Consider the following 12,242-nt stretch of genomic DNA (forward strand, 5'->3'; position numbering starts at 1 on the left):
GGGTAGATGGCGCTCTCTCTCACATCACTCCTAGCGTGATGTCTGCAGCACAGGGCGTCTGTGAGCTGATGTATCAGAACCGAGTCGCTGCGCTTTCCTCCGAGCCGCTGTGATGCTGCTCGGCTATGTTGCATCAGCAGCAGCTCGAAAAGAATGTATCGGAGGAAGCATGTGTTAGTCTTCACCCTCCTGGTGTGTTGGGGCATCACTAGTGATAGGGGGAGTCCTAATGAGTGGGTTGGGTAATTGGCCATGTAAATTGGGGAGAAAATGGGAAAAATTAGAAATAAAAATAAATAAATAAATAAATAAATAAATAAATAAATGTATGAACTAAAGTGTTGTAGTATGAGTATGTGTGTAAACTGATTTACTGAACTACAGCTAAACAGTTAAAACACTTTGGACACACCTTTAATTCTTTGTTTGTTTATTATTTTAAAATGTTCTGCATTAAACATTAATACTAAAGAAAAACATATGGGATTGTTAAGTAAAGAAAAAAGTGTTAAACAAACCAGAATGTGGTTTATATTTTAGATAGAAGTAGCATATCTTGTTTAGATAGAGACAGTTTTGTCTTGGCTGGATTTCCTCAGTCAGCTTTATGAGGAGGTAGAGTCACCTGGAATGTTCAGCTTTCAGTTAACAGCTGTGCTGAACTCATCAAGAGTTAATTACTTGAATTTCTTGTCTCTTAATAAAGTGTTTGAGAGCATCAGTTAAAGTAAAGTAGTGAAGAGGTAGAGTTACAGGTATACAGTGGATACTGAATATTTGAGGTAAAGCAAGAACTACTGAATTTAGTAAAGAAAAAAAAAAATAAATAAATGAAGGTCAGTCAACCTGAAACATTTTAAGAACTTTAAAAGTATATTAAGGTGTAGTCACTGCAAAGACCATTAAAAACATTATGATGGAACTGGCTCTCATCAGGTCTGCCCTAGGAAAAGAAGAGAAGGGTTTCCTCTGTTGTTCAATATAGTTTACAGCCTCAGAAACTGCAAGTTAACAGCTTAACCTCAGATAAGAGCATCTAAATGCTTCTTCACAGAGTATTTTGGTTTGTTTAACAGTTTTAAGTTACTACATGACTCATTATGTGTTCCTTCATAGACTGAATGAACTCAGTATTCATTTATTATGTAGGACAAAACAAAAAGATGGTGTGTGCAAATGGTTTTGAATAGTACTGTAAATCACTGTATAAGTCAAAGCAGCTCCCGAATAATTCTCAGTGATACTCGGTACTTATTAGTAGATACTGAATAATTCAAAGTAGCTTCTGGATACTTTAGGCTATGTTCTGAATAACTCACAGTAGAAACTGATTTAATCCTTAAATATTTTAGAAGAAACTGGAAAAAGTCATATTAAAAACTGAATAATTCACAGAAAAAAATAGTTCATTTGAGAAACTTAAAATGTTCATATGTATAGTCAATGATTAATAATGCAAACTGATGTTGTTGAATACTACAGTGGCACTCTTAAAAAATTAAAACAGTTCACTTTGAGATTAAAGTTGTAATATTACGAGATTAAAGTTGTAATATTACGAGAATAAAGAGGTAATATTACAAGATTAAACTCATAATATTGCTAACTTTACTTTAATATTACGAACTGAAAGAACAGACCATTAATAGTCATCAGGTTAGAAATGTAGATAACTGATGGTAATCACAGCAGCCCTGTAATGCTTCTATCCCTTCCCCCGTACTCCACTCTTAAACTGCAGCCCAAGCAGTTACAAGTAGATTTCCCTCAAAATACTGCCCAGTAATTCATAGAACATGCTGAAAAACTTATAGAGCTTATTCAGTAATTAAATGTATAGTGTTTTTAATACTTAATAATTTAGCATAATTACTGACCTGTTTACAGTAGAAACAATATAATTCATAGTAGACACTAAATAATTCAAAGTATTGTATAGCATTATGTTTTCTGTATAAAGCGTAACATTTAATTGCACTTCTTGTCTCCGCCTCTCTCTCTCTGTGTTTTCAGTGGTGGGCGTAAACAACATCAACTGGCAGACGAACGCCATGTTCCGGCCCTTCGTGGAGGTTAACGCTGTGGGGCCACACCTCGCCGACAAGAAGCGCAAATTCAGCACCAAAACCAAGAACAACAACTGGTCTCCCAAATACAACGAAACATTCCAGTAGTGAGTAGCTCTCGTTTCTTATCATCATTGTTATCATCATTTTTTTATTCATGAATAATCCTGCATGTTAAGGGAGGAAATCTCTAGCCGTTAATTTAATTTAGATTCAGAGGTCTGTGATGTGATTATAAAACCATTATCGAGCATCATAATGCATCTTTTTCTTCTATACATAATATTCTATGTATTTCCTTTTCCTCATTTCATGACTACTTGGTACTTTTTAAGTTAAATATCTGGATATAAGGCTCCTTTATAAGGGGTTTATAAATAGTTTACAAAGGAGTTTATTAATGGTTATTAATTAGGTTATGAACCATTAAGAAGCAGTTATATCACATGAATAAGAAGGGCAACAGTGGCCTGACATGTATCAAATAGTGCTACTGTGATTCCACATTCATTTATACTGTTAAACCTCATATTAATGTATTAAACTGGCATTCTATATTATTTATTATTATTAGATATGTTTAAAAGGTTATTTATCTGTTAATCTATTGAGTGCTTATTAATGTTTTTTTTTTTAAATTAAGTATTTACAACCAGATTATTAACCCCTTAATAAACTCTGTTATGAACTATTTGTAAACCCTTTATAAACGAGCCTTATTTTAAAGTGATACCAATATCTGTAATGATCCGTAATGAATCCAGCTGTTTAATGGGCTATTTGACACTAGCATAGTTATTTGAATTCATAAATGAATAAATGATTCTAAAAAAAAGTTAGGATTAGTGTTGCTATGGTGATGGCTATGCATGCTTCAGCCACTACATTAAAACCAGATACAAGAATGTTATGGCAGACCAGTGTAATGTATATACAGAGCTATACTGTGTGCACAATTATTAGGCAACAGAGTAATTTTGATCATACCGTCATTTACATGAATATCTTCCAACCCCAAGTTGAATAAACTTGAGTGCCTATTGAATGTAAGCATATCAGGTGATGTTTATTCGTGTAATGAGGGAAGGTGTGGCCTAAGAAGATCAACAACTTCAGGCAAAATGAGCCATATTATTTATTTCCACTATTTGCGCTATGTTCAGTTATAGCTAACGTCTAGAAAATGTACAGTACAGGCCAAAAGTTTGGACCCACCTTCTCTTTTTCAATGCGTTTTCTTTATTTTCATGACTATTTACATTGTAGATTCTCACTGAAGGCATCAAAACTATGAATGTATCTAAAAAGTAGCCAAAATATTGGTTTACTGACTGTAGGACAATTGTTTTTTCCAGTCACTCAAACTGTGAAGATAAGCAAGCTTCAGATTTTTGTTTAAATCAGCTGAGATGTTCTGTTTTCTGTTTTGCTGAGATTAAATTAAGCACCCAGACACGCTGTCTCTTTAAAACCTTCACTTTCAGAGCTTGAAAGAGCCCAAGATTTGTTATTTAAGATCTGTTTAGAACCATTTTCCTACAATTGCCCACTCGCTGCTGTGCGACTGTCGTATTTAACTTCAGAGCTTTCAGGCTGCAGCTCAGTTCCCCGGTGCTGCCCCTCGTCCCTGCCGTTTGTTTTCCTTACTACAGTGAAGTTTATGACTGAACTCCAAATTAATTAAGCTGGGGGATGTCTGTGGAGAGAAAGAGTCAGCAGTCTGGGTTTGGCAGGCAGAATAAGTGCCGTAGCAGAGTGCCTTGCTATTAAAACGAAGGAACACTGCGTCTAGTTAACCCTTATAAACAGGCGACGACAGAATCATGCCGTGATTTAAAATGTATTAGGTATAACTACTGTTCATTAAAATCGTTGTGTGGAAAGTGCAGATTCTGAACTTTACTATATATTCACTATTATACTAAATTAAAGTGTGTGGACAGTACAAATAGTACAGGAAATAATTAATTCGGGCTAATTCTTAATGAATTAACTCATTCTTATCCCTAACTGCCATGATAGCACAGAAAACGCAAATACAAAATAAGATATTTCATTACAGTAAGTATCAATACAAAAGAGTGGTCAGAAAGAGCAGGGTCAATCGCCAGTGAACGGCAGCAAGAAGGAGCAAACATAACCATAACCATAAATAAGAAACAGTCTGAGGGTCATACACAGGCAAGGATATATCAGAGAGGAGACAGAAATCAGGGTCAAAAAATACAAAATAAGGTCAATAATGAAAAAGTAAACAAAAGCAGGAGATAGACGCACTGTAGAGTGGTAAACCTAAATACTTGTCAGGGTGTGTTTGTGTAGTGAAGATGTATTCATATGGGTGTGGACAGGTGAATTCAATATTCAGGTGATTGGCTCGTGAGATCGTAAGGGGGAGGGGGGAATGACCTCAGTGTTCTAGGGGGAGGTTAAGGGGAGTATTAGGGCTACATGACCTTTCAAACTGAGATTTTTTCAGAGACACACTCCAAACAGAGGTTATGCTATGATGGTGACACAAGCGACCAAAGCAACCCACAAATTTGAGTATTTTCCTTGTTAAAAATGATGATAACCACTAGCTATATTAGCAAGTTTCAAATGTTGCTATGATATTTTTCTTAAAACAAGCATGAAAAAAGAATATAGTTCACCTTACTAGCTGACTAACTAGTTAACTTTCCCTTTCCGCCTTATATAGTGCAACAGATTCAGCGAGATTCAGCGAGCGAAAAAATACAAGAACATAAAAGCTATTTTTCAGCTTAATTTCAGCTCCCCATCACAGAGCAATTAAGGAATGGACAATCATAATTAGTTGCTGCATTTCTTTGTTATTTTTAGTTTGTTCAGTTATTTTATCACCATATCTAACTCAAAATCACATAATTGTAGAATGTGTAAAACTAATGTGCCTCATGGAGCAAGCAGAGTACAGAGTCTTTCAACACTGGTAACTGGATACCCCTCTAAAGAGTATATCACTCTTTTAGTTTAGTACTGTATCAGAACACAACAGAGCTAACAAACACCACACAAGTACAATACCACAATCACACTGTAATTTCAATTAAAAAAAGAATTTTAGTTAGTTAAGATTTTAGTGCAAGATATGCAGCGCTTTTTGGTTGTGTTTTCACTCTCCACAGTGGTTCCACAGTTGTGCCAAGGGTTCACAGGAGTTTCGTAGCAAGAAGTCTGCCTGGGAAGGTTTATGTAGCATACAGCGCCACCATCTGTCAGTATTGTTGATTCATATTGACCCCAAAAACCCTGATCGGTCCACTGCTCATTATTACACTTAAAGTCAACCTGAAATAAAAATGACCTTTCCTACCTTATCTGCTTACCTTGCTCTTTCTAAAACAACAATGTTCTTGCTGACATCACCACGTACCAATGACATTCACCTGTCTTCCACTCCGTACAACCTCAGCTATCATAAAGAAAAAACTCTCAGCTACCTCAGAGATCATATCTAGTACTTTGTTGCAGAACTTCTATTAAATATTAAAGTTAAATAAATACTGAATACAGCTTTGGGAAAAAAAAAGTCCACTTAAAATTGATGAGTTTCTTTTAATTTTTTGTTAAATTGAAAACCTCTGGAATATAATCAAGAGGATGATGGATGATCACAAGCCATCAAACCACTAAACTGAACTGCTTGAATTTCTGCACCAGGAGTAAAGCAGCATAAAGTTATCCAAAAGCAGTGTGTAAGACTGGTGGAGGAGAACATGATGCCAAGATGCACGAAAACTGTGATTAAAAATCAGGGTTATTCCACCAAATATTGATTTCTGAACTCTTAAAACTTTATGAATATGAACTTGTTTTCTTTGCATTATTTAAGATCTGAAAGCTCTGCATCTTTTTATTATTTCAGCCATTTCTCATTTTCTGCAGATAAATGCTCTAAATTACAATATTTTTATTTGGAATTTGGGAGAATTGTTGTCTGTAGTTTATAGAATAAAACAACAATGTTAATTTTATTCAAACTTAAACCTATAAATAGCAAAATCAGAGAAACTGATTCAGAAACTGAAGTGGTCCCCAAACACCCATCCCCCCCCTTTTTTTCGGAGGACCATTAAGACTTAGTATTAATACAAAATTATGGTAACTGAGGTCACTAATGAGGTGTATATGTGTATATGTACAAAATAAATCAAATAAAACAATAAAGATATAGAGGAAGAGAAGAGAGAGAGAAAATAAAAGGAGAGAGAAAAAAAACACAAAAGAAGAAGTTGTACCCTTGAAAGAAAAAGAAAAAAAAAGTATGTATGTAGTGTATGTTAATCTAATATAGTTGTATTGTATCAGATACAGCAGTGCTGTCCTCTAATCTGTAAGATACTTTAAACTAGCTGCTTCACCATATAGACGTAAGGTCAGAGACAGAAGCTCTGAATCTGTTGGTCATCCTCTAGGCTTTCATCAGCACTTACAGGATGCTACCCCCATCTTCCCACCCCAAGAGCGCAGGGCCAATTGTGCTGCTCTCTCAGGGCTCCGGTAGCTGATGGCAAGCTGCATGAGCAGGATTCGAACCGGCGATCTGGCAGCACTAAGCCCGAGCTGGACCACTCGGAGGCCCTGGGGAGTCGGATTCTGACAGAGAGCTAGAATTTTGTACCGAAAACAACATAACAAAGACACAAAGCTTACTGCGGACTGCGGTCCAGACTTGAAGGTGTAAAAAAAAACACTCTGAGAAAGAAAAGATGTTACTTTTTACAGGGTAAGAGTCGTTTTTAGATCGTATCGTTGTGAAACTGGACAGGCAGGCGGTTTAAACACAGTTAAATCAGTGCTCTCAGTATCTGCATGTGCAGAGTCACCTGTGCTGGTTGTGTTTAAAGCTGAAGAGGCAATTAAAGAGCAGCAGATTAATGAAAAGAAATCTTTAACAGAAAGCCTCCGCGCCCGACGTTTCAATAGGGCCGCTCGAGCCAAAGCACAAAGCCCGATTGAGTTATTTCACTGAATCACAGCCTGCCGCAGTAAAGCAGGAACAGCAGCCGTCCACGCTCCTGCCCAGGAAATGGCTCAGCATCAAGAACTAAAAGCCATTTGGAATAAAGGCGGTTTAGCTTAATAAGAGCTGCATTGTAGGACGTGATATAAAATAGCGCTCGGCTCTATTACAGAGTCTCTGAGTGCTCCTCCTGCACGTGGTGGGGCAATAAAAATGATAACCAGCCTAACAGATGGAGCTCTGAACAAAGTACGCTTTGCCACCTTTAGGGCTGGAGCTGTAAACTCAGATTAGAACCGAATCTGAGTCTCAGATTTATTTGAGTCTCAGTGTCTCGATACACTACTTCAAAATTCATACCAAAACGGAAAAAAAGCCAAAAACATGTTACGTTCCAATTACATGGTTTCAAAAAGTTCCACATCATTTTTTGAGTCTTTTGGTCCACATCTATAAAAAAAGTGCAAGCAGCTGATCCAAAATCAGAATGTTTTTTCCTCAAATATTTTAAACTAAGAGTTAAAACAGTTGAAACAACACTGACTTATTTTAAGAGAATTTAAAGAATTGTAATAGTTTCTATAAATAAATAAAAAATTACAAACACGCTACATCGCTTTCGTATCATTCACAGCTCAAAGTTAGTCAAATTAAATTAGCATTTGTTAAGCCTCCTATTCTCTTTGATGTTGATTCAATGTTTAAAGCCCTTGAAAAAATGGTTGACAGTAGTTTTGTGTGATTCATATTTACCGTCTTTTCTTAATTCGATGAAGACAATCAGTAAAAAACAAGATTTAAAAAAAATATTAACTTCAATTTCTAATCAAGTTTTGCTAAGCTGTTTTATTGGCATTAAACATAAGAAATCTTAATGTTTTACACATATTTGTGTGATAATAATGTTGAGTTCACTATAGCATTACATTTTAGAATCTTTCTTTAGAATCTAAATGTCCTTAAATGTTACAATAGGACTTGACTTAATATCACAATACTTATAATACTTCTATAATACTAATAAAACACTTATAATAACACCAGAACCACTGATCATTTGTCAAATAAACATAAAAAACTGGTGAGTAAAATTTGCTAAAATTGTTGCTAATAATTTTTTGTAGGTTGAAATTGCTTAAATTGAGATCATACTGACTCATACTGACTCAACTGACTAAATGGAAGGACCTCAAAAAAGACGCTGGTCTGCTGTTTGGGATCATTTTAAGCTTAAAGACAAACAGGTGAAAAGCCTCACTGCCCAGCAGATGTTACTCTGGTGGATGATGATTTTAACGTCATACAGAATTTTTTTTTTTTTCTGAATCACTTGGTTCATTTTATTCAAACTCGTGAAAGCCCCTCACTCACTGGAGCCCAACATTTTGTTCTAATCATCAGTGATGGCTTTATTACTTTAAAACAGCAATTGATAACTCATCACTAATTACCCCTTTAAAAAGTAATTTAGTTACTTCATGGATTATTTTATTTTGAAAGAAAAAAGTAATTAAGTTACTTTTACGTTACTTTTAAGTTCCTTTAAGTTAAGTCACTGCTGACACAAGTTTTTTTGTTGTTTTTGAAACAAAGTAACCAATCTGCAATGGAAATAACAGTTACTTACACACACCACATACAGTACACTCATTAACCAAATGGCGCAACCAAAAAAGTAGTAAAAATCAGCAGCACTTGTTGACTGGAGAATTTACGATTTATTAGAGATACAAAATAATCAGTGCGCTTCGGCTTTCAAAACACACATAATTACAAAACAACCAATGGAAACACTCAGCTTAATTCCACAGATTAACCACTTTCACCTAAAACTTCCTTAAAGTCCTTCTGAAATTTACTAACACAGTTAGTCATCTATTTTATGAAAAAAATAATTTTGCTGAAGAATGCACACAGAAGAAAAAACACACTGACAATACAGAAACATATTTCCCCAAATTCCCTGAAGAAACTCTTTTATTGTACATCTTTTTTTTTTTCATAAAAATTGACAACTAACTGTGTTTGTGAATTTCAGAAATACTTTTTAAGAAGTTTTAGGTGGAAGTGGTCCCTCTTTGGAATTAAGCCGTCAGCCACTCATTGGCTGATTATGTGACCTTCAATACTTGGAGTGTTTCCATTGGTGGTTTGTGATAATGTGTGTTTAAAAAGCTGCAATCTTATTTACTTTTTTTTTTTTAACCCTGATGAAGGCCTGAATGCTGAAAAGCGTTAGTTATTTATTGTATCTCTAATAAGTTGGAAATTCTCCAGTCAACATGTGCTGTTGTTTTTTTTTTTTTTTTTTTTTTTTTTTTTGAACAGTGAATTTATTGCCAGGCACTTTGTTGTGCAGTGAAGTTGCACCAGATCCGTCCACTTCTTGATCCGAAAAAGTTAAAGAACTTTGAAAGTATCCTCAAGTTCAGTCACAAAGAGCATCAAAAAACATTATGATGAAACTGGCTCTCATCAGAACCACCAAGAAGTGCAAGTTATCAGCTTGACCTCAGATAAGAGCATCTAAATGCTTCTTCACAGCTTCTTTTGGTTTGTTTAACACTTTTGAGTTTTACTACATGATTCGTTATGTGTTCCTTAATAGTCTGGATGACTTCAGTATTCATTTACAATGTAGAGGAAATAAAAACGAAACAAATAAAAACATTGAATGAGAAAATGTGTCCACAATATATTTAGAGTAAAGTTGTTGCTTGGCAACAACAAAAAAGAAGCCCGGGCAGAAGCTTCAAAGTAAAAAAAATTGCAGATTGAGCTTCCTTGTAAAAAAATTTAAAAATGTTCCTTGGGCTTGTAATGCTTTGGTAAGACGATGCTAATGCTAATGCTAACGCTAACACTCGCTCTCTGCCTTTTCCCCCGCAGCATTCTGAGTAATGAGCACGGGCCCGAGGCCTACGAGCTGCACGTGTCGGTGAAGGACTACTGCTTCGCCCGCGAGGACCGAATCATCGGCATGACCGTGCTCCAGCTCCGAGAACTGGCCGACAAGGTCAGCCTGAGCGCGGCGTACCCGCTCGCCCGCAGCGTCACCATGGACGAGACGGGTCTGACCATCATGAGAATACTTTCCCAAAGGACCAATGACGAAGTGGCCAAGGAGTTCGTACGGCTCAAGTCGGACACGCGGTCGGCCGAGGAAGTGTCGTAAGCGGCGGAACCTGGGGGAGGGGGAGGGGCTCGAATCAGCGAAGAGCAAAAAATTAAACAAAAAAAAAGAGCAAGAAAAGTGAGAAGAAAGGGGAAGAAGGGAATCCAATCGGAGAGGAAAAACAGAGCAAAAGAGCGTCGTGTTGTTTGTTTCTGTGCATGTGCGTAAAAAAAAAACAAACAAAAAAAACATCTGTCGGAATGTTCATTTTAAAAACTAAAAAGAAGTACGTACTAAAAGTGTTTACCTACTGTATGCTCACTATTCAGTAATATATTCTACGGTTACGTTAACGAGACGTTGAATACTTTTTTGTATGACGAATAGTCTTTTTTGAACAGGTATTTGTTCAGATAAAGTGCCAAACCCAATGCGAAAAAAAAGAACTATTAAAACGAGAATCATGACGATTATTGGTGAACTTGGTGATCTTTTAAATTTGCTCGAATCTTTTTGTCCCGGTGTGTGTGTGTGTGTGTGTGTGTGTGTGCGTGTACGTTTGTGTGTGTGTGTGTGTGTGTGTGTGTGTGTGTATGTGTGTGTCATTCCCTCTCTCTAAGTGTGTAGCATTTGTTTCTTCCCCTTTTTCTGTTTGTTGTTTCGTTTCATTTGCAGGGTTCTTTTGTTTGTTTGTTCATTTGTTTGATTGTTTTCTCTCTCTCTCTTTCTCTTTTTCTCAGACAGCGCTGCTGGTTGTGCATGTTGCTTTTTTTTCTGTTCTTTCACATTTTTTCTCATCGCGTCTCTCTCTCTCTCTCTGTCTCTCTCTGTCTCCCATGTACTCTCACTACAGCGGTCCTGGAGCCTCTGGCCCCTCGACCCCTCAGACTCTTTGTATTTCGTGCCGACTTTAAAACGAGAACCATGTTTTTTTAAATGGCGATGACTGCTACGTAACTCTTCATAGGTGTTTGTAATTTTATAGCCATTGACGACAACAAGGAACCGCCTTCAGTGCTAACCAGATCAGGCAGGATGGGGTGGAGCGTACTTTTCTTTTCTTTTCTTTCTTGTTTTGTTCGTCGATTTGATCCGCTCTTCATTTCGCTCAAATCTCCCGTTCATTTCGGGCCGCAGGCTTCCAGCCTTTCAGAATTATCACTGTGAACATGCTTCGAAAGGCAATCTCACACATGACATTGCTGTGGGTCTGATATATTTCTGTCTTTCATTTTTCTGAAATTATTTTCTGTTTCTGACAAACTGCCAAAGTTCTATTTAAAAAAAAATCTAATGTTTGTACAAAAGCAATTAATTATCTGTATAAAAAAATACATAAAGATATATGCTGTTATATGTGCTATATTGATTTTTTTTTTCATTTGAGCAATGCTATGTCTGACTGTGAACGGGGTGATTCTGAAATGTTTATTTTGGGGATTATTTCTGTGGAGATGTTTAATCGGAAAGTCGTGAAAGTTGTAAATGTTGTTTTTTGCGTTTCCTGAGTTCTTTTTTTTTTTGACCTCCATCGTTTTGTTTCATTGTTTTTTTTTTCTTTATAAAGGAAAGAGTTTAACATTTGGTAATTATGCAACATTCCTATGTATTGCACTGATGGCGAACTGTATGTCATGTAAATATATTTAGTGAGAAATTGTAAACTTCCTGTCTCGTTCATTAGTAGTCTTCTCTCAGCTCAGGATAAAGTTTTCTTACTTTAAACTCATTTAACTAGAGATTTTCCAATGCTGATCCTGATCCAATGGATTGGACTGGAATATCTCTAGCTTAAAGCTCACCTTCCGCGAAAATCCGATTTTTCTTGTTTTTTGTGGAATACAGTAGGTCTCTCCGAGTTGAATGTGTACACCTGCACATTAAACTGTTTTGCAGCCCCCATTGTCTGCAGGAGCTAAGCAAAGAAATCCCCCCCCCCCCCCTCCAAAAAACGGGTGAATTTTGAATTATCTTTCTGCCTACGTAGGCAGAAACTCACAGACCAGCCCACCTTGGCTCGAGAAACTCCCAGAGGCGGAGCTGAAGCGACGCAACATCACCGCTCATCAGTTAG

General features: G+C 36.5%; 1 protein-coding gene across 3 annotated transcripts in view; it reads left to right on the plus strand.

Moving 5' to 3' along the window:
• LOC103026877 (protein unc-13 homolog C) overlaps nt 1-11,832 on the plus strand; it is a 365,017-nt gene extending 353,185 nt beyond the window's left edge. For all 3 annotated transcript variants that reach the window (XM_049483498.1, XM_049483499.1, XM_049483500.1), the window contains 2 exons: nt 2,014-2,173; nt 9,943-11,832. In XM_049483498.1, coding sequence (XP_049339455.1) covers nt 2,014-2,173; nt 9,943-10,228 — 446 coding nt within the window. In that variant the 3' untranslated portion in view covers nt 10,229-11,832. The remainder of the gene's footprint in view (nt 1-2,013; nt 2,174-9,942) is intronic.
• Nucleotides 11,833-12,242: the final 410 nt, after the last annotated feature.

This window comes from Astyanax mexicanus, chromosome 9 (assembly GCF_023375975.1).
Source record: "Astyanax mexicanus isolate ESR-SI-001 chromosome 9, AstMex3_surface, whole genome shotgun sequence".
NCBI lineage: Eukaryota > Metazoa > Chordata > Actinopteri > Characiformes > Acestrorhamphidae > Astyanax > Astyanax mexicanus.